This window comes from Thunnus maccoyii, chromosome 19 (assembly GCF_910596095.1).
Source record: "Thunnus maccoyii chromosome 19, fThuMac1.1, whole genome shotgun sequence".
NCBI lineage: Eukaryota > Metazoa > Chordata > Actinopteri > Scombriformes > Scombridae > Thunnus > Thunnus maccoyii.
In genome coordinates, this window is record NC_056551.1 from 22,943,691 (window position 1) to 22,968,995 (window position 25,305).

The following is a 25,305-nucleotide window of genomic DNA, read 5'->3' on the forward strand; positions in this document are numbered from 1 at the left end:
AACAAGAGATTCATTTGAATCAGGTGTGTTGCAGCAGGGAAACATCTAAAACAGAACCAGGATTGAAAAACACTGCTTCAGGGGACAAAAAAAAAAAAAAAGTTGCCTGTGAACACAATCTATGCAGCAATTACGTTTCTTACAAAACAAATTAGCAGTATAAAAATAATGTAATTGCAGGTAAACCACAGGTGTAGTAAATAATATTTAATAAGGGCTGAAATCCATTTAGCTTTACTTATTCCAGGCCCCCGCCATTGTGCAAGCTGGCTCACTGACGTGATTTGCTGACACAGATGGAACAGAGCCATCGTTAATGGTATTAATTACACCTGTATTTTCCTGCTATGACAAGCCAAACTGTTGGCTGTGAAAAAGGCCCATTGAGTTAGATGGCCTCGTTGGCTGTAAATTGCCTCCCAACACACCTATAGCACTCAACTAATATTAAAAAGCAATGTCGGTGAGACAAATTATGTTTTGACTCACTAGTGCATAACAAGAATTGGAATTGCCTTTCTTCGCTAGTGCAATAAAAATGTTCAGTACAATGTGTTTGGTGCTGAGATACTCAACTAGGAACACATTAAAATAGAGACAATCACGCTGTAATTCAGAGTGCAGGAGGAACAAAGTGAGTCAGAACATCATTATGCGTAAAAGTGTAATCGATATATATACTTAATAACATTAGCATACTAATTAAAGTGAGTGTACATGCAATACAGTTTCCCAGAAATTACACATTACAGTAAATTACGTTATACGCTATACACAGATCTACGTGATTCATGTTGTATTTTACATTCACAGAAAATCTCAAAATTGCACATATTAGGAACAGAAACAATAAATCTATGAATGAATAGCAAAAATTCAATATGATAGGGGACAAATACAAAGATTATGTACATGCACACAACACATTAGTTAACAGACGAGATAATAAGACAAAAACAAATTATGTATGTATGACAATCATTCCTGCTGTTCATACTGACCATTAGAAGATCTTTTCCAAAGGCAAAAATGTATTTAAAGTTTATCTAAAGGTAATATGAGGCTTCAGCTGTCTGAGTTAGTCAAATAAAGTTTATATCTTCTAAGTTACATCATAACAAAAAGAGGGGATTTGGCACATAGACTTTAACTTTGAAAGTTTTTACTAATTTAGACGACTGAAGCTTAATATTAGCTTCAAATAGACTTTTAAATACGTTTTTTCACAGAGTGAGGACTGTGGACTTGTACCTTATCACTTACATTGAAAGTGCATTATGAATCTTAATGGCCAGTATGAACAGGAGAAATCATTACAGCAAGAAAAACAACTGACTGTTGTTTTAAGACAGACTTGAAAAATTGCAAACCTATCATTTAAGCATAAGTGAGGACATCTTAAAGCAAATCTAAAATATAATAATATATATAATATACTATACAATATACTACAAATAGCAATCAGAGGTAGAAGTAATGTTTTTGCTACTTTGTTGGACATTAACAGCATAAAACAGCAGCATACAATACATAAAGTATAAAGCATAGCTAAACTGACAGCATTTTGGCATTTAACATATACATACTGCATTTAATTTACTGGCCAATAGGTGAAGCCATTAGTCACAGTTAGTGTGCAATTATTATCATAAAAATATAGACTTAATGCTTAACTGTGAATCTGCATTTTGCATCTTTCATTTTTATTTCATGCTTCAGGTGCTTCAGTCACTCTGTGTGTTAAATTTTCAAGCAGAAGTGAATTTCTCTTGTTTGGATTGTCTGATCTTATTCCTCAAAGTAAGACGCTGGATGTAACTAAGGAGATTTTCATGAGCGTCTCCTTTGTTTCTTGCTATGGGAACACCACTCTCCGTGTTTTCATGGCTCCTTTTTCGGAGTCTTTGTCTCTTGTAATAGGGGTAAAAATTATACTGCACTCTTTTCATTGCTCCATCAAAATAATAGAAATGATCGTATTCATCGTCATTGTTGTCTCTGATAGATTTATGTCCCTTCTCCTGCACTCCTGTATCCTGAAATGCATTTGTAGGTTCCCTTGTGGAAATCGTCCTTCCTGAAAATCTCTCCTTGCAGTGTTTCAGCCCATCTTCGGTGCGATGTATTAAACCTCTGCAGAGGGGCGCAGTGTCATCTGTCATCTGTGGAGGAGAACTTTTCATCAGCACTGTTGACAAATGTGGCCAAAAAAAATCACTGAAACATGACTCACTTCATCTTAGAGAACAGCACATTGATCAAAATACATTTTTAGATTTAGTAAATGAGAATAACAACAAAATAATTCATTTTAATAATAATAATAATACTTTTAATGGTGGATAAGTTCCTCTACTTTTCCTTACAAATTCATCAGTCAATCAATCAGATTTATCTCTGTAATTTACAAACAACCTATCCTGTAATTGCATACAGCATTTCTTATTCATCTCTGCATTCTGTTACACATATATTTCTGTGTATTAAAGGACCAGTACGTAGGATTTAGTGCCATCTAGTGGTGAAGTTGCAGATTGCAACCAACTGAATATCCCCTCACTCCCCTTCCAAGCATGTAGGAGAACTGTGAAAAATGTGAAAGACCCTCTCTAGAGTCAGTGTTTGGTTTGTCTGTTCTGGGCTACTGTAGAAACATGGCGGCCTCCGAGGAAGAGGACCCTCTGTAGATATAAAGGGCTCATTCTAAGGTGACAAAAACACACTGATTCTTATTTTCAGGTTATTATACACTAATTAAAACACACTTGTGAATATTATATTCCATTTCTGCTGAGTCCGTTCCACCAGATGCCACTAAATTATACACACTGCACCTTTAAACTATAATTTCCTCTGAAACTCTGTGTATTTTTTTTTACCAGTAACAACATACAGCACAGTATCTATCTTATTTTGACACAGATTTTCATAGAAGTCTGAAACTTCACTTACTTTTTGAAGATTATCTGTCACTTGGTTGGGGATTGTTTCTCTTCTATTGTCTCTTGGATCATCTTGGTCTTCTTTTCTTTTAGTTCCTGGCCTGTTTGTTGTAGCTGGGGATACGTATGCTCCTTCTTCATCCTTTATGCCTTCGTGAAGTCTGGTTAGATCTTCTAGGATGTCTTCTCTCATCCTGAGGCCTGAGAATGACTTTGCAGTCGTAGCTTGTATATTCCCTGGTTTATATTTTATGAATCTGGGCTCGTAGACAGTCTCAGGTTCTGGATTCATTGTGGTTGTTTGAGTCTCCTCTGTATTTGGCAGCAGCCTGTCTGCTTTCTGTGTGCCGTTTATTTTGAAGACTTCCATAATTGGTGTTGTCTGTTTTATCTCTGTGTTTACTGCAGTTGTCTCTGCTTTTGTATCTTCTATCATTTTGTGCGCAGGTGGTGAAGGTAAGACTGAATCTTCAGACGGCATATTTTCCTCTTGTTCAGTATAATTTATGCCCACATTTTCATGAGTTACACCATCAGTTTGTGGATGTTCTATTGTCCTTGTGGTTTCTTTTATATTTTCTTTTGTATATGCAGACGCTGTAGTCGCAGTAGTAGTTGTAGTGATTTCTGATGCTGGGCTTGTGTGTATTTCTTTTGGATCAGTTGTGAAGATTTTTAATGGAAATGCGTGTTTTGAATTACCTGGTTGAATCATAAAACCTTCTTTTATAACTTTAATTGTGTGGAGCTCGTTTATGGGTGTATTTATAGTTTTCCAGCCAGTGTCAGCATTCAAAATAAGTTTTATTTCACATGATGGTTTTGTTTGTGTCTCTGTCTCTGTGTCTGGAAGCAATGACATTATTAAGACCTCTTCTCCCACCTCAGTAAACAGTTGTTTGTGACCAGCATCATTATTTTGTGTTTTATGTGTAGAGTCTGCTCGTAGGATATATTCAATAGTATTTGTATGCGATCGTCCGGTTTCACTTTGTCCCTCTGGCTGCTTGAGCTCTGCTTGTTTTGTGATTATCTTTTCATTGAATCTTTCTTTGTTATGATCCTGAGCAGCCCTTATCTTATACCGCAGTCCATTTATGGATTCTTTCTTGTCTCTGGGTACCAACAAGAGCTGCCTTGTAAGATAAAATCCATCATCATTCACGCTGGTAGATGCAGCTTTTAAAGAAAGTTGCTTCTGAACATTTTTCTGCAACATGGACTCTTCATCCGAGGTCAAATGTTCATTTTTCTTCTTAATATTGGCTCTATTTCCGTGTCTCTCTAACTGTGATGTATCTGAAGCCTTCACTGAAGAGCTGCCAGAGTGCAGAGTAGCAGCTGGGAGAATGTCATGTTGTTTGACTAAAGCTGTTGCAGGATGTCGCCTACGATAGTCCATGTGAACTTTAATGTCCATCGCTCGCTTTTTGCTCTCTTGTAGTCTCATTTGTGGTTTTGCAAACAGTTTTTCAGATATTTCCCTGATGGTCATTGCTGCTTTTGTTTGACCCTCTTTAAGACAGCGGGGAATAATTACAGTTGTAGCAACACTGCAACTCTTCGTCAGCATTTTCTGCAGTTGAACAATGGTGGCAGGTGCCCAGCTCTGAGATTTCCCCAGTAAGAAAGCATGAAATTTGTGGCCCGAGGCAGTTGTGTGATGATGCACTAACCGTGAAGGCCTAGAATCAGGGAGATCTTTTATTATATCCGTGGTTATATGACTGGCTTCAGCACCAGCCTTAGTTAGTGTGGCTCCATTAATAACATGCATCGCTGCTATAGTAACAGCGGGTTTCACTAGAAATGCTGCGACACTTTTTCCATTTCTGTGAAAAGACAAAACAACCTGAAGAGACAGAAATGGAAAATAAAATCAGTTTCAAAACAACAAAAACACAAATGTAGGAGTCATTACATAAAAACAACCATTTCAAGTTCATTAGTCATCATACATGGGACAACTTACACTACTACTTAATGTAACATCAGGTCAAAATTTGACTTATAGATATTTAATTAATGACCAAGTACCTATTAAGTGCTTATTAACAAATGCTAGCATGCTAACACCTTAAACTAAGAAGACATTACTTGTTGAGCATCACCATTGCAGCATTTCTTAGCATGAGCATGTCTGCTTGCTGACATTAGCATTTAGCTTAAAGCCTCACAGAGCCACTATGCCTGTAGACTCTTGATTTCTAAAACACAGAATGACATTTTAAACGTTTTAATGGCTTCTTTTTAATGCTTCAATGTGTCTCTCTCCATGTTCAGCATATTTTAATGGCATGTGGTCCTCTCAGCACGCTAATACACACCCTGTGGACCGTGCATTCATTGTTATCTGTGTAAAATTTGACTTTGCCCATTAGCCTACTTTGGTTTAATACCCAAATGCTACACCCATTTTGAACTTTTAATGGCTTCTTTCTAGTGCTTTAGTGTGTTGCTCTCCATGTTCAGCATGTTCTCTTCACTAAAAATGGCATGTGGCCCTTCTCAGCACACTAACACACACTCTGTCGACCACGTAGAACATTCACTGTCATCAGGGTAAGAAGAGAGGAGATGAGTTTCTCAAAGGGATTAATTCATATTTCCACAACCATTGCACTTATTCTTTCAGTAACTCAAATGAACATGGAAAGTTAAAGTTTCTCTTATTGAATCACTACTGCAATAGGAAACTGCTTGAAAATGCTCTGCTCCCCCTATAAATATTCTAAACAGGTACAAACACATGCTGCTTGTCAGATATTCTTATTATCAGCAGTGTGAAATTAGTAGGGAAATACACCTGGTTGTTATTATTTATGCAATGATCACCTTCATGCTTTTAGGTAGTCTAATTTGGAAGATGCTTACAGATTACCTTGCAAAATGTGACGGTACCATCTGGTATGCTGAAAATTCATGCATACAGCAGGGAGCAGCAGCACAGAGAATATATAATAAGGTAAAAGTACATTTTTTTTATGGAATATAGTGGCAATAGTTATTATTATTCATTACATCAAGAGAGAACAATTGAGCGTACCAGTAGTGGAATATCACTCCTGTGTCCATGGTCCTCATGGACTGTGTATTCCCAGCAAAAGGGGGAGGTCTTCTGTTTGTGCTGCACAGCAACATACACACAACTTCTGTGGATACACATGCTGGGGTGCTCAGTGTGGGTCTCGAGTATCCCCAGTCCTTTGGGAGTCCTCTGTCCATTGAGAAACAGTTTTCTGCACAAACTCCAGCTAAAGTAATCCATGACCCAGTCCCCATCTCCGAGGGGACACAGATCAGAGACAAGCAGGGACACTAGCAGCAGCCACGACCTCATTGCGCTGAGAAAGAGTGCTGGAAGGCAGCATAAACCCAACAATAACGCTCTTATCTTAACCGCATTTTTTTCATCTCACTTTTCATATGCAAACCATATACAAAATAAAGGCTCTGCTCTGTCTAACAAGGTAGTGTAATAACAAAGAGGAGACTTTCTATCACTCTCACGGTGTTAAACCTAATAGGAAAGTGTGATCACGTTCCTCATAATAATAAGTTATGTGGTTTATCCACTTAAAATTCAACTGGTTATTTTTTGTATACTGGTCACGAGAGCAAACGTAATATTCTTTCACACCATATCAAATTTCAGAGTATATATTAAAGCCGTCTGCTGGTATTCCCATTTTCTTCTTATTTCTTATCTTATAGAGCACCAACTGTGTACTATATATGTGTGCCCTGGTTTTAAAGATTTACACCTTCAGGAGGAACCAATGGGCTTGTGACAGAGAGTCACATACAAAGTAGGAAAGTCAGAAAGTATTGAGAGACAAACTAACACAGTGTTGGTTTTGGTCTTGTCATTGGATTGGTTTGCAATAAGAAAATCATAGAATAACATCACCAAACTGCAAGACAGGACACATTACTGTAAATAAAAACCAATTACCCTTATTCTTAAAAGAAAGTGCAGTAACTTTTGATATGGTTAAGGACTCTGTTAAGTCATATTATGAATGTCTCTTCACAGCATGCAACATGGAAACATAACATGAATTGAAATTAGATGTGGCTTGCAATAAAGGAGTTTAAACTGGGTATAAAAGATACCACTTTGTTTCTTCTGTTCTCTCTTTCAAAGCAGGTGCATAAAGTATATTGCCCTGTACTAGCTGCGGACAAATTTTTGCATATTATCTGACCTTTTTCATTAGACACACATTGCTAAAGCCAGGAAGGCAGCCACAGTTCATTACTGTCACCTCGCCTTCGTTGTATCAGCAGGTAAGAATTCATTCTTTGTCTTTGAACCAGACTAGACATCAAGAAAATACTTTAACGGTAACCAAACCTGATCCGTATTACAGTAAATGCTAATTAGTGCATGTTTCTCGTATAAGAAGAAAGAATTTCTATATGTGTTGGTAGCTCTCAAGCCTTAATTTGCTGGAATGTATGCTGTTCTTTCAATGGCTAAAACTGGAAAACAACCAGTTTTAATCATTAAAAATGGTAGGGCAGTATTGTGCCCGATGTATTTTCACTTCCATTCATATACAGTATAACATATGAACACTGAAACAGGTTTTGTTTGCTGTAATCATTCCTCCTGTTCATACTGACCATTAGAGGATCCACTCCATAGTGACAGGGTGTTTTTAAGTTTATGTGAAGATAATATGAGGCTTCAGCCGTCTCAGTTAGTCAAATAAAGCTTATATCTTCCCAAATTTCAGTCTTTTTAGTAAAAAAAATCCCCATTTGCTTCCTGACAGTGTTTCTCTGTTCAGCTGCAGTGGAAGATAGTAACAGAAAGAGATAATTTGGCACTAAAAAGACGGAGGCATTACAATACCTCAGTCTGATCTGACTCATTTGGAGGGCTGAAGCCTCTAATTGGCTTCAAATAAACTTTTTGCACAGAATGAGGGGTTGTGGATTTTGTCCCTCATCATTTGTATTGTAAACAAGTTAGAAAAGGATCTTTTAATGGCCAGTATGAACAGGAGGAATGACTACAGCAAGATTTTGGACACCTGAAAATTGTATTAGGGCATAAAATTGGGACTGAAAAATTGTGAATCTATACTAGACTAAATTGGTGTTTATAATTCCCCTTTATCAGAATGGAAAAGCTATATTACTTACATTAAAAATGTCACTATTGTATTCCAAAGAGAGATACGGCTGTTACTGCAGGAATAATAAAATTTTAAGCCAGGCAATGAGAAACATCACTGTTTTTCTTAAAATTACAGCCTCCAGCAAGACCTGAAGTCCCGACCAGTCAGTCATATCAGTCATAACACAATGGGGAATACCAGTGCTTGCCAGGTGAGCAACCACAGCAAAAGGAATGTCAGAGTATTCATCGCGGAAAAGGCTCTGGAGATGGACGCCTTCATCGCTTCTGAGTCCGATGGTCATGAATCTACACCTCCTGAGGACAAAAAGTTCAAATTCAAGAGTGACATCAAATGCATCCGCGTGCTGGCCTCTCAGACTCAAGAAGTGCCCTGGGAAGCTCATCACTTCCTGTCCGTCTTCGTGGAGGGTGAAGATGATGAAAACATTTGTTCCAAACAAATCCTGCTCAACATGGCTTTGAGTGCTCCAATTACTGTGCTGCTCTATGATGTGTAGAATATCACATTTGACCATCTATCCATTATTCTCTGCACACATACAGTCAATGATAAAGTAGAATATTGCATTATTTCATTGTCACAAGCAGGTCAAAGGTAACTTGTCCACATCAACTGCTGATGCATTGTCACTGAACCTGAATATGTCAAAATATGGAAGTTGTTAACATGCTGTCAACGTATCTCTCCAATAAAAAGTGCTGGTCAGCTTCACAGCGGTCCTCCTTCCTTTGCATGTGTCATTACATAGTAAAATGAGATTATACGTCCATTTATCCTCACTATTCTTACGTGACTGACCTCTTGTGATCAACCTCTGTTGTCCAGATCTCACGAGGCTGTGGAGGCTTTATTCACGCTGGGATGTCTGTGCTAAATTAGGTGAAACGGTGAGAGGTCTGAACCACACACATGGCTGTTTTGAAAAAGAAAAGAAATCTTCATAACACAATTCTTTGTGGCTCAGTCAAACAGTATATGCACAAAATAAAAAAATGCAGGCAATCCAGCCAGTTAAAGGTCTGCTTATAGAAGGAAGTTATAAAAAACTGGCTCATTGGCTCATGTTTACTACACTTGATCTATAAATCATCATCAAGTTGAACAGATCTCTAGGAATGGCTGCATGTTATGCAAAGATAAATGATATCTTATCTAATAGCCTTGATCAGTTTTCATTTCCATCATGTGGTTAAGTTAAAGTAATAATAATAATACGCTGACAAATATGACTTTAAATTATGACTGCAAATTTCTTAATCTGACTAATTAGTGCTACTAATTACTTTAACATTACCTAAACACTGTTAAATATGCCTTGTTAATGCTTCAATTCACAGTCAGCCTCTTATGAGATCCAGAATCCATTGCAAATCAACATGACCAAGCAAAAAAATGTTATGAAACTGGAAATCTGTTTGGATTTTGTAACCAGTTGCTTGCGAACAACTAATAACACTAACAGGATGATAGATGGGAAATTATGTCTTAGTCACAACCCCCCCGCCCCCCTGACTGAACAGACCCCCATCACACTCTTAACCACCAGACATATTTAACATCAGAGGCGATTCCTGGTAGATGCTAACAGCCTGAGATAATCTACAAAGGAATGGCTCCAAAACAGGAAGTGGAACAACAGGAAATTTGATGTTACAGTTATGGTTTGGGAACATCTTTAGGTAGAAAGGAGTTTTTGCGGTGGAGAGAAGAACTCGCCTGGTGAGTATGAATCTTCATGTGGACAGTTTGTTTTTGAGAAGTTGAGGTCAGTCAAAGAAGAAATCATAATGCTAAAAGTTTTTTAACATAGATGCTTATGTGTGAATTGAGCTCACTATGTTCTACTCATAACTTAATAGACAGTATTTGCTCCAGAGTGTTACATTATATACCTTCCCTCCCAAACTCACAGACATGGGAGCGTCTGTGTTTTTCTATGTCACCTACGTGCTGTGCCTGTGTTTGGGCCTGCTCTGTGTGCTGTGTGTGATCTGCTGGAGCTCACGGTGGCGAGGTGGTTTCTCCTGGGATGGTTCTGCCCTGCAGTTCAACTGGCATCCTGTTCTCATGGTGTCTGGGCTGGTGGTTCTGTATGGCATCGGTAAGTTACTATGTAAATATGACAATCTCTTTACAGCACTACAGAAAACATTTACTGTGGTGATTGTTGCTTGACTCTGTAGCAGTGTTGACACATCATTGTACCTCAAATGTGGCACTGTTTTCTTTTAGTCCCCCTTGTTCAAGCAGTGTATAATCAATTAATTAATGAATAAGACACTATAATGAAGTTGTAAGCAGATATACAAACATTTCTAAGTGTAAAAACAATAGCTTACATGTATGCTTACAACATATAGCTTCTGCAACCCTTGAATAAATGTCAGTCAAGCCCTTTACCAGCTCAACATCTATCATTTATGGCTCATTTGAGTACCGCTAAAGACCAGAAAATATAACAAAATATTGCCCTTAACGTTTGGAAAAAAGATATTCATTTACAGGTTTTTGTGCACGCTTTTGAACCTCCTGTGCACGTACAGGAAGTGTATGACAATGAAAAGTGAGCAATGTTATGTTCTAAAATGATTGCATATTAAAGAAGAGTTCTGGTTATTGATCTCGGTTTTGTTTAGTAATGTAACAACATTTCTCCTTGGTGTCTTAGCTGAAATTATTTTTTTTGCTGCAGTTGACTGAGCCTGGAAGCATTTCATCTGCTACTTTATTTATCACTCAGGGAGGATTTTATGATTTTAATAAGACCTCATAAAACTCGTAAAACTGAAAAGAATCTATATAGACATTGAACTCATTATATTTTTTACTGTATGAGTGCATCAGCTAGATGATTTAAATGTCAAATATACATGAAAATAACATCTGACTTCTTAATTTGATCTTAACATGACAACAGTAATATTAAGCAACTATTCAGTCGTTTAAATGAAAAGCAGAAGAAATCAAATGCGCTCCTTATTTAAATTATTTCCCGACTATCCTGAATTATCTTTACCCCTGTGTGTTTGCAGCGGTTGTTGTGTATCGTGTACCGTTCACTTGGAAGCAGAGGAAACACACTTGGAAACTGGTGCATGCTGGGCTTATGCTTTTATCTCTGCTTCTGTCCGTCCTGGGCCTCTGCGCCGTGTTTGACTTCCACAGAAGCTTCCACATCCCGAACCTGTACTCTCTGCACAGCTGGGTGGGCATCTGCACTGTAGTCATGTTTGCATTTCAGGTACGGATGACAGACATTTACACAGTTCTATGGAAATCTCCTATTGCTCTAAAAATATATAACAGTAAATCATTGTCTTCTTGTAATTCCACCTGCTGATGGATAGTGGGTCCTTGGCTTGGCTGGCTTCTTGTTTCCTTATCCTCCATTGTGGATCCGTAGCGCCTTAAAGCCTGTCCATATCTGGATTGGAAAAGCAGTCTTGATCCTCAGTCTGACCTCCTGCATCAGTGGTATCAATGAGAAGCTGTTCCTTACGCTGTAAGTATCTCGTATATAGTAATATCTAATTGATGACAATTAATCGTCACCCTTATTTCAGCCTGAAAACAGCCAAAATCACACATAATTTTACACAACATTACAAAAATCATGATGAAGGAACGGGCATGTTACAAATCAGTAAATGCCCAAAATGATCCATGCAAGAAACTGAACTTATTAGCTTGATTTTTCTATCTGTTGTAGTAATGGAATCACTGGTGAACCTTACAACTCTCTGCCAGTGGAAACAAAGTTTGCAAATTCCCTTGGCATCCTCATCGTGGCATTTGGATTGATGGTCTTTGGAATCCTGTCCAAAAACAAATGGCGGCGGCCGGAGACAGACAATGAAAGTGTCCATGTGAGTCATAATAGGTCATCGTGTTGCTGCCCTTTTGGTTTGAATTAATACAGACAGTACAGTTTAGTCATTGTTGGAGTCAGTTTTCTGAAACCTGACGTGTTGCTGGGATACAACATCTTGTTTTGTTCACTCACAGTCGTTGCATTTCAAGTTTTCTGTATCTGCATTTTAACTTTCTGAATTAATTAATAACTTCATTTCATTTTAATTACAGCTTCTGCTAAATGAAGAAGGCGTATGAAAACACCGTAAATACTCTCTGCACTGTGGAGAGCCCAGATTATGCAGGTTTTCATTCCAGCCAGATGATGACTGTATTGGATTTCACTGATTAACATGAATATAAATAGTAAAAGAAAAGCATGTTTTTTGTTATTTAAAGTTTGACTCATGACTTTCCATGTTGTTATAATGTTGTTTTGATATACTAGAGAAATAATAGCAGTTACCAGTGTAGTAGATGGATATTTTGATATATTTCTTGTATTTCTAATGTTGAACACTGCACCACTCCTATGGTTTGGTTATGGAGGTTAAGACAATATGAAAGATTGAAAAATTATTGAATAAACTGACAGAAAGCATAATAGATCGAGCCTACAAAGTGTACCAATCATCAATAAAAGAAGCAATAGAATAAAGATGCTTCTCACATGCTCACTGTATGACTGTCTCCTGCTTGAGCTTTCTGGATCCTGACTTGATTATTTTTGGATGAGGCCAAGTGCTTCATCCATCTTCGCCACCTTCAGCACAATTCTGTCCAGACACTCAAAGTCGGTCTGCAGCCTCAGCAACTTCAGGTTGAGGTTGAGCCTACAAATCCACTGTCTTAAACCAATCTCTTGATACAGTATTTGGCCCTTACCTTTGCTGTCATTGACCTGCAGACAAGGATTTTATCTGATGGATTAGTTGTGTGTTTTTCATTGACAATTATATTCTAGGTCTCTTTTGTTGTTGTTTTTGATTGTCTTTGTTTTATGTTTTAAATCTATCTATCTATCTATCTATCTATCTATCTATCTATCTATCTATCTATCTATCTATCTATCTATCTATCTTCTTCATTGTCATATAATAATATGTCTGTTTTGTTTTTAAATTACTAAATAATAAAAAAAAACCTACTAAATAACTAAAGCTGCAGTGTTGTTATAGCCTAATGTAATACAGGCTCATACCACAAGAGGTCAGTGTAGTGCAACAGAAAGCTATGAGGAAATTGTACCATCAAGATTCAAATATGTAGTGACAAATTAAATTCCAACGTTGATAAGGGTTGATAAGAGCAATTACATAATTTACATGTAAAAATCACAGCTATTTCCATATACTTAACAGTCAGAATCCTTTTTTTTTTTTTTTGCTGTAAGTGCACTTTTGCACAGTTTGACATATTCTCATAAATATAACAAATAATAAAAACAATGCCTTTTTTACTGCCCATCACAAGCTCACTTTCAGTGGTGCAACGTCTGTGCAAAAGGTGTAAACATGTCTGGTATGGAAACCTTTCTAAAAAGAGAGAGAGAGAGAGAGAGAGAGAGAAAGAGAGAGGGAGAGAGAGGTGTGAAGAGAGCAAATAAAATAAAATAAAATAAAAGAATAGAAAAGAAAAGAAAAGAAAAGAAAAGAAAAGAAAAGAAAAGAAAAGAAAAGAAAAGAAAAGAAGTGTTTTTATTATTGTAGTACCTATCCAGTACTGTAGGAGGCAGTACTAGATCTCAGAGCGTCCAGTCGACCCGAATTAAGAGACGAAGAAGACATCCACATCCGGTGAGGTCAACTGTCACAACAACCATCTAGCATAGTAGCTAACAGCAACCCCGATACGACCATTATTCTGTCAAAATGGATGTAAATCAGACGAAACAAGAACATCTACTCGCATTAAAAGGTATTTTACTGTCATTGCAACAGCACACACACAGTGTCTTCAGTAGTTTTAGGGGTAAAAACAGACGCGGTAGTTTAATGTTTCAGTGCACTGTTGCTGCAAGATGCTAACAGCGCTAGCCAAGACAGTCTCAGACTATTAACTTGAATTTGGTCATTTACAATCAAGACAGGTGGAAGTTAGAAAGTGTTTTTCATGTCGTTATTGGATTTAAAAGTTGAAATTGAAAGACACCGTCTAACAATATATTCTAGTGAGAATTATGTCATAATATCAGCTGTTGTGTTGTTAGCCCATTTAGCTAAAAGATACAAGCTAAACGTTAGTTTCCTGATGAGTGAATTAGTGATACTCTAAAAAACTCGTCTTGTCATGTTTGTTAATGTGTATGTCCTTGTTTGTAATCTGCATGTTAATCTGTTCTTGTCGCTGTGTAAGCACTTTGACACTCCAAGTCTGTTTCAAGCAGTTATTTAGCAAATAAACTTGATTCTGTTTCTGATGACTTGGTGCCCATTAAAAGCTGTTTTTTATAAGATCAAACATATAACGTTACTGATCCCAGATCTTTCTCTGGAAACATGGATCCAGTATACAAGTGTATTATTTGTTGTTGACAGCTGGTAAAATGTACCTGTTAACAATTAACAGACCAGTGAGTCATAGAAATCAAATGACTTTCCAATCACAAAGACAGTCAGAGATAGTCAGGTGCAACTTGTTAAATGTTTAACTATTTTATATACTTGCAATTTCTGGTGGCAATTTATGGCTAACTATGTGTCTCAAAAAGAAATCAAATTTTGAGTTGAAACAATAAGAGTAGATAATTTAATTGCAGTTCAACAAAGGTCATGTGTGCATTACAGCCAAAGACAACAGCGTACATAACAAATACAGAAGTTACTGACGCTAGGATATGCTCAGTTATGTTGGACAGATTATCTTAATACCACAACAACCACCTTACTGCTGTGCTCAATCACTAACCAATGTCACTTTAATTTGCAGTGATGCGGCTAACAAAACCAACGCTCTTCACAAACTTGCCAGTGACGTGTGAAGATCGGGATCTACCAGGTGAGCCTGTCTGCACACATAAAACCAAATTGGACTCTGTTTCACAGATGTTAAGCAGAAAATAACGTAACTTAAGTTATTGCTGTTTGCATCGTTACCACTAGGTACAAACGAGTTATGATACCCGTATTAGCTATTTAGTGTCCTCTTTACCTGTATTTTTTAATTAATGTTGCATCTTTTACAGTAAGTAGTATCATATGTGGGTATTTACTGACTTGTTATCGCTGTGGATCTGCTGACTTCTCCACTTATTTCAGCAGTTATTTCAGCATCTCTTAGCTTAGATGTGGAAACATCAGTCTGATCAGAACATCTTGACATAGAAACAGACAAAATCAGATTTGGTCAATTGTTCAACCGTTCAACTGATCAAATGTAGAAACATCAATCACACAGTGGGCTTTGATAATACTTGTGAAACCATTGCAATTCCAACTACCACAGTTTGGTTATCTAACTTCATCAAATAGTTGGTGGATTAGTCATTTGAAGATGCATTATTAGATCACCAAATTTGCATGACTGTGGAAGGAAACCAGTGCACCTGTTAGAAAGTCAAGCAGAAACAGGGAGAGCACGCGATCTTCAAGCAGAAATGACTCAGTCAGCCGAGTCAGGTTCAAACTCTGGATCTTCTTGCTGTGAGGCAATGATAACAACTGAGCCTTTGTGAATAATGTCAATTTATACACCACAGGGCTCAAAGTCATGTTAGAAAAGAAAGAGAAGAAAGGATAACATTAGAATAACAACACTGTGTCTGTAGTATAACCTCTGTCTCAACATTTATTATGTAACATTGATGCTTTTGTTTTGGAGAATATTGAGATTTATTTAGTCGAAGTCTTAGCGTGACAGCTATAAAAGACATCTGTTCTAGATTCTTACTAACAGCCAACTGGGACTTGTCAATGAGGAGATACGGTCTGATGTTAATTAGTCTACATATTGAAAAAATAACTGGTTGTTGTTACGAACAAGTGACAATACAGTGCAATAACTTACAACCAATAAACATAGTCTTAATTATAGGGATGGTGAGTGCTATAAATGTTGGTGCTGTATTAGAGGAAAAAAACTTGTCAATCTAAATATATGTACCAATTATCATCTTCACATTTTTGCATTTGTAGTAATAAGATTATCAGTTATTGTATTGTATCGGCCACAACAAACACATAATTATCTTGCTTTGAACCTTAGTAACTTAGTCTGTAATTATCATTATTGTAATTCCTTCTCGATGCATCTCAAGAAAATAGTGCACATTTTCTGTGTTGGGGCATTTCATTCTATCTGGGCCTCCAGAGCCCTTCTGGTGTCAAAAGCTCATTGTAAATGAACACGCACATGACTCTATGGACATAAGGAACTATTCTCTGGTAGTTATTCCACTGCCAATGTGCACAAATACGAGTCCTGGTGTTGTGGGCTCTGCGCGCACACACAACAGCACCACTGTTGAAAAAAAGTCAGAGGCTTAATTTGAAGGCTGGTAGTGAGTTTTGAGAACAGGGGTGACACACACATGTCTGATGATGAGGTGTAGGAGCATAGTATGAGTTAGGTAAAGTATGTTGGGTTCAGTTTATCCTTCTATGTTCATATTTCTGTAAACTGTGCACTTGAAGAAAAAATATTGAAAAAGCTCAGAATAAAAGTAGTAAATCCAGTGTTATCTAGTCATAATTGAAGTGATGCTAAAGATGAGTTTGCATAGGAAAATCTTTAGGTAATGATTTTTTCGTCAAATAACACATAATGCAGTTTTATGGTCGGTAAAAAATATTTTTGGCAGTTGAATTTTCTCTGTTTACCTTTCATTGGCAGATATCAGTGGACCCTGCAGCCAAGTTTTGCATTCCTTTAATTTGAATTGTGAGATTTTACATGAACACACAACAACAAAGTAGTTTCAAGAACAAGAGTTTTTACCAAACTTCTCTTTTTTCTAGTGAATTCAGTCTGTGGTTGAGTAACACAGCCTGGTTTTGTAAAACTGCTTCATAACACAAATGTCAAGTTATAAATGCTTTTTCCAAGTATCCATTTCATAATAACGTGAGAGACAAACATACTGTAGGTGGATGGAGACCTTAAGTGGTTTTCTTTACTTCTGCTTTTTGCGTTTCTCAGAGTATTGCTTCTGCTTTTTTGAGTGACTGATGCTCTCTGTGGTTGTGTTAAGATTTACCTAAAGTTCCACTTAAACCATGCAGACAAACTGAAGCAACAAACGTCTATGTTTATGCTGTGTGTATGTTAAAATGTGTATTAGTATAAATATTTATTTGAGGGAGGAATAGCAAATATCTAAATATCATAAACCCTTGTTAGAGTGGTCAACACTGTTTTGAAGAGAATCTGCAGTTAAGCTTTAGAGCTATAATCCTTAATCATTAATGATATAATAAAACTAAAATGTAATAGATCAAAGATGGAGCATCTAGAGTGCAGCTGGCTGTTTCATTTTGACAATTTTAATATTTCTTAAAATTTGTTTATCTCTATATAGGTCAAAATAAATTTTATATTAAAACGCGACGTAGCAGCCGAAAGCTAAATACAGACAGATTGTAATTAAATTATCCTGTTTGATATAAATTTTAAAGTCAGTTTCAGATCCAGTGCACATCTGCATTGTAGATTTACTGTCTCAGTTTCTACTCCCAGATATAGAATAGTCTCTAGTGTTTGTTTTTCCTTCTGGCACAGTACAGCACGGAGCAATGTGTCCGCTGCACTCGTAACTAAACTCCACATAAACCGTAAATCACTCTGACACTTCTAGGTAGCATCACTATTTATATAGGAATAGCAGCGGAGGCAACGCATATCTTACAGTGCACAAAGATTGATTGGTCGAATTTGACAGAAATTCTTTGCTGTCTTCTTCGCTGTCACGATCCGTCTTCACAATCTAATCTATTAATCTTATTTTTGTATCAATATCAGTAGAGGTGTTGGTAGGGGCTCATAAACGTGGTCATATGAGTAGTATTATTAATATATGTGAGTGTGTCGAACACAACGTAAGATGCGTGTGGCCATCTGTGTTGGACGGAAAGAAATTTGACACCAGTGAAAAGCCTCAAGGCTCGATCACCTTTGAATCTCCCAACAGCACACAGAAAATAGTAGAAACACTTTTATAAAACCTTACAGTGTCTGCGTCTATACATCTACACAGTCAGACATGTTACTGTAGTCGTGACTATGATCTTGGCAGTTAATGGAAACTAATTCAGGTTTAATTTTAGTTACAAATTTGACAACAACTCAGCTGGAAATTAATGTAAATGAAATGAAACTGCTTGGAAGGAGACGTTTCTCAAGCTGCGGTTAACTCGTGTAAGATTTGAGGGTCGTGTGGTTGTGTAGGTTCAACATATACAATAAGCAGAATAGACTAGAAAATCTGTTTGACATTGAGTTTACATCCTCTCCAAGTTTTGGGAAATCATCCAGGAGCATAGAATCGTTGTAGAAGTCATAAAATATGCATGCACACCATTTATTTGTTGGTTTAATTGCTCCCATCTGTGACGCAGGTGTTTTGTCATTTCACCGTTTCATCCCGAGCCAGAAATAATTAGCCGTGCGTTGCAAACATTCTGTCGAGTGTTTGCACGGAGCGCCCGGGCTCCCGGCGGAACACGAGCCATATTCATTATGACACGTGTTACATATACATGACACATACTTTGTGTGCTTTTGCCTCCGTAGGGGATTTGTTCGGTCAGCTCATGAGAGAGGACCCCTCCACCATCAAAGAAGCAGAGACATTAATGCTGGGAGAGATGCTTACCTTACCACAGAACTTTGGGTAATAAAAGATCATCTGCTGTTCACACTTTAGAGAAGTATTTAGAACTTTATGTGTTGTTTTAAAGCGTCATTCTGACTTTCCCACATCTTGGCGTTACACAGAAATATTTTCCTCGGTGAGACCTTCTCCAGTTACATAAGTGTGCACAATGACAGCAATCAAGTTGTGAAGGACATACTCGTGAAGGTGCTGTAAACAAGCAATACATGTGTAGTTTATGATACACTTTTCACCCCTGTTTTTAACTCATTGACTTCCCGTTGTGTGATGTGATCTTTTTTTTACAGGCTGACCTACAGACCAGCTCACAGAGGCTCAACCTCTCTGCGTCAAACTCCGCAGTAGCAGAACTCAAACCCGAATGCTGCATTGATGACGTTATCCACCACGAAGTCAAAGAAATTGGAACACATATGTGTGTGTTCGTTCCTTAAAATACACCGTTAAAATACACGCTCCCATAGTTTTGTTGTAGTGCCCAATTGTGCCTCCAAAAGCTAAAGATACAGGGTGCTAATGCTAATGGGTGTTACTAACTATATCAAGGAAGATCTTACTCTAAACAGTCTAATTTTAACCATGATAAATCTTTATTTTGTGTTGTTCCCATTTCCAGCTTAGTTTGTGCGGTCAGTTATACCACTCAGTATGGGGAGAAGCTCTATTTTCGCAAGTTCTTCAAATTCCAGGTGAGTTATATTTGAGTTTGCTCATTAGATGACGGTGTTAAACTCATGTGTTGGCTTGGTAGAGACCTGAGAAATGTCACAGGTCTACAACAGAGCAAACGCAATCACCATCCTCACTGTGGATTTGGTTTCTTGTAGTCTTCTGCCCTCAGTTTGTGAACTAATCATAGCCTGGCTCCTTTCCCTTTAGTATCATTTCCAGGAATTTCTTCCTTTTTTTAGCTGAGGATTTGCAAATCTTATTAGAAACCGTCTCATTTTTGCATGGAAATATTTCTGCTGAATGGAGCTACAGTGTGAGAAAACTACAGCGTTCAGTTTGCAATCTATTTTCAATCAGGTTTTGAAGCCGCTGGATGTGAAAACAAAGTTCTACAATGCAGAGGTAAGTTAGCCACTCTCAGATATATGGTGCTCATATATCAATATGATGTTCAGCTGTCAGCACACAAAGTCTTTCCACATCAATCTCTCACCTTGTCCTTCTGCAAATAGAATAAATTTATTGTACAGTATGACTTGCAAGCTCTTACTGTAGCATACATAACATGCTTCATATCATGTTTCATTTCATAGTCAGGAGCATTTCCAGATGCTAATACAGACGGTTAGCATGAGAAAGGTCTCTGGAAAACCCTTGTACCTCCAGAAACTAAGAGAAAAACACAACCATACTGTAAAGTCTCAAAGGGAAACTTTAGTATTTTTCAACCTGGACTCTATTTTCCTATCTTTTTCTGTCTCAGTGACTAATAGGGACAACAATTTTTGAAACTGATCCAGTATTAAGTGAGAGTGCTTCAGCCAGCAGCCATGAAACAGGCTGCAGTGTAATCCTCAGGGGCAATTGCGGCCAGTTAATGCACAATATGTCCAGTAAAAATACTTGTTTTTGCTACTGACAGGCTCAGATTGTTGCTATAAGTGTCTAACAACATTATGGAAAGAACCATACAAAGAAATAAAACATTTTTCTTTACCTTTTGCTTGATCCGGTCTGTTTGTTATTGTATCTAACCAGGTCTCGCTCAAGATGTCTCGTCCTGAAATCTGATTTCGACAACAGCTCAGCTCTTGCGGGATTTCAGAATGAGACTTCTTGAGCGAGACTTTGTTAAGACGCAATAACAAAAAGACTGGATCAAGTGAAAGGTTTTATTTCTCTGTATGGTCCTTTCCATAATGCTGTCAGACATCTATAATAACACTCTGAGCCTGTCAGTGACAAAAACAAACACTTTTAGTGGACGTACTTTGATGGGATGCTATTGTTCCAAAGGATTATATTGCAGCCCGTTTCATAGCTGCCGGCTGCAGTACTCTTGCTCAATACTGGACCAGCTTGAAAAATTGTTGTCCCCATTAGTCACTAAGACACAAAAAGATGGGAAAATAGGGTCCAGGTTGAAAAATACCGAAGTTTCCCTTTAAATTCCCTTTAAGCAGTTTACCTTGTTCAACACAAGAGCTGGAGATCAAAGCTTTTCTGGTTAGAGACAACAAGCTTTTTTTTCCCTTTTTCTCATTTTCATATCAGTAGCTTTTTATATTAGAATGCAAATACTCATTGTCTTCATCTTTGGCATGTAACTTCATTTGTTTATTATGTCTTGTATTTTATTTTCTCCATTAGAGTGACCTCAGTTCTGTGGTAATTGTTTCTTCTGTTCTCATCGCTGAACGTTAGCTTCTCTTAATCCTTTTTGGTGCAGCAGACTTTGTCTTTCTGGGGTCAAAAGAAAGGTGCAGTGCAAAAACATGGAAAGAAATGATTGGATATTAAAATGAGTAGATTGGTAAAGATAAAGAAGTGGGAAACCTCATTCTTACATTCATATATACATGTTAGTCTTTCACATGTACTTTCCATCGTTTTTTTTTTTGCCCTTTCTTTAGACACCCATGCTTTCTTGCAAACTCTTCTACACAGGGCTTGGACTTTTTAATTGAAGTTTGTGGTGTCAAATTGTGGTGGGTGGGTGGATTGCTTTGATTATACAATATCATCATTTGGGAAATTATCAGTATGCACCATAATTGTTCTCATTGTTCTATATGTAAAGATTTAAATGATCATGTAAGGGTGCAGCTGTGAATGATGTTGCTCAAATGCTTTTTTTTAAACTTTTGCATTGCTGAGGTGAAGGTTACAGTGTGAATGAACAGGCCAATTAAGGTCTTATTGTCAGTGATTATAAAACAAAAATGACTTTCCAATCATTGACATTGGAGAGAGACATCTCACAGTTCAGTTAATTAAAAATAATGATTATATGCGATAAAATGTGAGTTTTCAGGTATTGGTTGGAATGGCTTTGCATGGAACAAAGATGCTGAGCTCTGCGATTTAACATTAACCTCATTCAGAACGGTTCATGGTCAGTTCTTACCTTGTGGATTGCAGGCTTGAACTAATCTTTGCTTCACTCTCATTGTATCTCACTGTATAGTAGAGGTTGCATTGAAACGTTGACAAGTCGATTTGCCCACTATAAAGACCACTGAGTGTTACTTTTCCAAAGCATCAACTAGCTGCCAACAAAAAATGACAATCCTACACTAGCAGCATGTCAGGTTGAATTGATTTGTTAGACACGTCTACAGAATGTGCCCTTTGTTGTTGCTCAAGAACCACACAGAGACATAAAGAAAGCTTTAAACATTGTTACAAGCAGTTGTAGACACTGTACAATCCATCACACCATCAGCAACAATCATACAAATGTCCAAACACAAAAACACAAAACAAAAATACAATCATTTTGTATTTTTGGAGAGAAAACATGTTGTTCAGTCAGCCCTTTCTCTAAAAAGATTGTGAACAGAAACCAGACAGCTTTATACCTCTCCAGAAGCAAAGCTAAAAACAGTCAGCTCTCCTAAATGGACACTTCCACGAACTGTTACACCGTCTGACAAACAAATATGGTCATATGATGATCCCACAGAGACCTCATGGTCAATCAATAACTTCAAACACGACATCCTTCAACTCAGCTTGTCTAAATATCTCATGACCCACACAGTTTCTAAAACAGTAGGCTTAAGGCAAAGATCTCTCTAGCTAACCCTAGAGGTCAGCAAGCAACCCTCAGATAGAAACAGGTTCAAGAGTTCAACTAGACTAGGAGAAGACTTTCTTCATCAACATGTACACCATAATGACAATGACATTACATTACATTCAGTTGTAACATATATATACAAAAGATTTATAAAATCATAACCTATTATTCAATTTCGTCTCACACCTTCAATAACTATAACAGAAACAATTATTCTCCAACCAAGGTTAGATATTATTTTAACTATTTAAGTCAAATTATGGTAATTATGAGTAATTATTATAACATTACTTTTCGGTAAAAGTAATTTACTTTACTTTTGACCGTTAATATCTGCTTTTAAGGACTGTTCAACATAATGATCTTGGTAAAATTGTCCTTATACTGAAGGTATTAGTTATTAAATGTATTGAATTAGAAATATTTCAGAATAAAATGTCATATTGTCAGACGGTGCGTTTACATTGATCTATATATTTGTCCTACGTCTGAAAAAGGAAAACCATAATTCTGAGTGAAAGTATATCCAGAGTGTATTGGGTAGCTGCGTTTGGAGCCTTTTTCAGATTGTTTTTTCTACAATAAACAGATGAAAGTGGCTCAAGAGTAGAGCAGTAATTCAGACTAGAGCTAGACAGACGCAGTAAATCAGTCAAGCTGATAAATGGGCCTATTGCAGCAATTTGAGTATTTGTGTATGTGTCAGCTGATAAGTAATAAGAAATTGCAGCACAGAAATGCCAAACTAGGTTTGAAGTAATTGAGAAGCAACGTCACCATTGGCTGGTTTCTCCACCTAAAACAAAATAAAAAAACATCATCATTATCAGCATTGTCCTTGAAAACATAGTATCCCTTGGGCTATAATTCAGACATGGCTGCTTTGAATAATCTGATTGATTTAAATACAGCTAGTTGATGTTTGACAGATCACTTTGAATGACTTGTCGATTAGTAAAAACCTGAAGTTGTGCAACCCCTACTGTATACTCTGCTGGTCAGCACTTACTACTAACAATGTCCTCAAAGGTACACTGAGCAAACCAAGTAGAATTCAATTTGTGTAATTTAGACTTTTATGTTCATCTCCTGGTTGGTCAATGATACTCATTACATGACTCTCACATCACCTAAAGACTAGCTTAAAGCAGTAGGATTGTGCACAAACCTAACCCCACTTCATATGTAATGGTAAAGTCGATGTGTTGCTCAGTCCACCTTGGAGATTTTAGAAGTGTACTTGATTGTTAGCAACAAATATAAGTTTGACCCCTGGACTCCCCACTCCAGACAGATGAAGTGTTCCTGGAGGCTCAGATCCAGAACATCACCACCTCACCGATGTTCATGGAGAAGGTCTCTCTAGAGCCCTCCATGATGTACAACGTTACAGAGCTCAACCTGGTCGCAAGTGGAGATGATGGGTAAAAGCTCTTTATTGAGTTCTCTTCTTATTGATACAATTGCAGAAAGATGGCGTTTGGTGGCATTTTAGTGCACTGACTCTCACCTGTAATTCTTCCCTACCAGAGAGTCTACATTTGGGAAAATGTCCTATCTGCAGCCCATGGACACACGGCAGTACCTGTACTGTCTCAAGCCAAAGCCGGAGTACGCGGAGAAGGCCGGCGTCATCAAGGGTGTGACGGTGATAGGAAAGCTTGACATCGTATGGAAGACCAATCTCGGGGAGAGGGGGAGGCTACAGACCAGCCAGCTACAAAGAATGGTACTGGGATACTTATTGTTCAAATTGAGGGACTTTGATTGTCAAGTCTTTTATTTTTATCCTCATAATGGTTTGTTACCCTTGTTTGTATTCCAGGCTCCAGGGTATGGCGATATCAGGCTGTCTTTAGAAATGATTCCTGACACCGTTAACCTCGAAGAACCTTTTGACATCATCTGTAAAATCACCAACTGCAGGTGAAAAACCACCTCTATGACACAGCCTTCAATACTATCTAATCAATAATAGACAATGTAACTTCTAAAATTCACCCTGAGAGCACTAACAGTCTGCTTTTATTTGCCCTTTTGTGGTGAAGTGAAAGAACCATGGACCTAGTGCTGGAGATGTGCAATACCAGGTCGATCCACTGGTGCGGTGTATCAGGGCGACAGCTGGGGAAACTGAGCCCCGGTGCCCTCCTCTCTCTGCCCCTCACACTCCTCTCATCCGTCCAGGGTCTGCAGGTATGAGTTTTAATATCAACATCTGGTTGATATCAGTGTGCTGAAATCAAAGGCTGTTCTTGCTCAGTAATGTGATACTTTCACCTCTTTGTTTTCAGAGTATTTCCGGATTAAGACTCACAGACACATTTCTGAAGAGGACGTATGAATATGACGACATCGCACAAGTATGTGTGGTCTGCCCATACACGAGCAACGAGTGCTAGAAATTTTATTGACCTTTTTTTGCATTTTAGATATGAATGGACCAACTGTGGAATTCTGCACATAACGCTGAGATTTCCACTCTTTTTGCAACCTGAGGGGATAATAATGTATTTTAAAATGAATTGTGAATAATATAAATCTCTTTCTTTGAAAATAATGATGTAAATGTGCATAAATGTTAATAAAATCTCTGTAATCTTTGATTTCCTATGGCTTCTAAAAACATATTTCATGTTCTCAATGATGGAGATGATTCTTTGGTTGTTATTAAAAAATACTCACATTACACAAGAGATACATGAAAACAAGAATATTGTAGTGATATGTTGATGCCATATTGTCAGTGAAATTTTACAACGTTCTTCCTTTTAG

At 37.5% G+C, this 25,305-nt stretch overlaps 3 protein-coding genes across 6 annotated transcripts; 2 read left to right on the top strand and 1 right to left on the bottom strand.

The window, feature by feature from the left end:
• Positions 1 to 2,841: 2,841 nt before the first annotated feature.
• On the bottom strand, positions 2,842 to 7,144 carry LOC121886146. The gene is made up of 2 exons (XM_042396075.1): positions 5,989 to 7,144; positions 2,842 to 4,794 (listed from the first exon to the last, which is right to left on the bottom strand). Exons 1-2 carry the CDS (start codon positions 6,280 to 6,282, stop codon positions 2,842 to 2,844), a joined length of 2,247 nt encoding a protein of 748 aa, XP_042252009.1. The 5' UTR covers positions 6,283 to 7,144.
• A 2,057-nt stretch (positions 7,145 to 9,201) lies between these two features.
• On the top strand, positions 9,202 to 12,848 carry LOC121885909 (lysosomal membrane ascorbate-dependent ferrireductase CYB561A3-like). Of its 2 annotated transcripts, XM_042395737.1 has the most exons (6): positions 9,202 to 9,814; positions 10,008 to 10,196; positions 11,128 to 11,336; positions 11,443 to 11,597; positions 11,805 to 11,961; positions 12,179 to 12,848. In XM_042395737.1, exons 2-6 carry the CDS (start codon positions 10,010 to 10,012, stop codon positions 12,203 to 12,205), a joined length of 735 nt encoding a protein of 244 aa, XP_042251671.1. In that variant the 5' UTR covers positions 9,202 to 9,814; positions 10,008 to 10,009; the 3' UTR covers positions 12,206 to 12,848. The 2 variants fall into 2 exon arrangements, with proteins under 2 accessions (XP_042251671.1, XP_042251670.1); XM_042395736.1 differs by having other exon boundaries at positions 9,202 to 10,196.
• An 864-nt stretch (positions 12,849 to 13,712) lies between these two features.
• On the top strand, positions 13,713 to 25,136 carry trappc13 (trafficking protein particle complex subunit 13). 3 transcript variants are annotated; one of them, XM_042395986.1, is made up of 14 exons: positions 13,713 to 13,864; positions 14,876 to 14,944; positions 18,674 to 18,773; positions 18,878 to 18,962; positions 19,064 to 19,191; positions 19,393 to 19,465; positions 19,806 to 19,850; positions 21,099 to 21,116; positions 23,821 to 23,954; positions 24,061 to 24,259; positions 24,356 to 24,456; positions 24,579 to 24,726; positions 24,825 to 24,893; positions 24,963 to 25,136. In XM_042395986.1, exons 1-14 carry the CDS (start codon positions 13,819 to 13,821, stop codon positions 24,966 to 24,968), a joined length of 1,221 nt encoding a protein of 406 aa, XP_042251920.1. In that variant the 5' UTR covers positions 13,713 to 13,818; the 3' UTR covers positions 24,969 to 25,136. The 3 variants fall into 3 exon arrangements, with proteins under 3 accessions (XP_042251920.1, XP_042251919.1, XP_042251918.1); XM_042395984.1 differs by having other exon boundaries at positions 13,714 to 13,864; positions 24,825 to 25,136; XM_042395985.1 differs by lacking the exon at positions 21,099 to 21,116 and having other exon boundaries at positions 24,825 to 25,136.
• The last annotated feature ends 169 nt before the right edge of the window (positions 25,137 to 25,305 follow it).

Excerpts from the sequence above, each read along its gene's own strand:
- LOC121886146 (XM_042396075.1), bottom strand. The coding sequence starts at position 6,282 with ATGAGGTCGTGGCTGCTGCTAGTGTCCCTGCTTGTCTCTGATCTGTGT. Across the intron at positions 4,795-5,988 it reads GGAGTGATATTCCACTACTG|GTTGTTTTGTCTTTTCACAG; the intron begins GTACGCTCAATT and ends CTGTCTCTTCAG.
- LOC121885909 (XM_042395736.1), top strand. The coding sequence starts at position 10,010 with ATGGGAGCGTCTGTGTTTTTCTATGTCACCTACGTGCTGTGCCTGTGT. Across the intron at positions 10,197-11,127 it reads GGTGGTTCTGTATGGCATCG|CGGTTGTTGTGTATCGTGTA; the intron begins GTAAGTTACTAT and ends GTGTGTTTGCAG. Across the intron at positions 11,337-11,442 it reads TAGTCATGTTTGCATTTCAG|TGGGTCCTTGGCTTGGCTGG; the intron begins GTACGGATGACA and ends GCTGATGGATAG.
- trappc13 (XM_042395984.1), top strand. The coding sequence starts at position 13,819 with ATGGATGTAAATCAGACGAAACAAGAACATCTACTCGCATTAAAAG. Across the intron at positions 19,466-19,805 it reads GCAAGTTCTTCAAATTCCAG|GTTTTGAAGCCGCTGGATGT; the intron begins GTGAGTTATATT and ends ATTTTCAATCAG. Across the intron at positions 24,457-24,578 it reads TGTAAAATCACCAACTGCAG|TGAAAGAACCATGGACCTAG; the intron begins GTGAAAAACCAC and ends TTTGTGGTGAAG.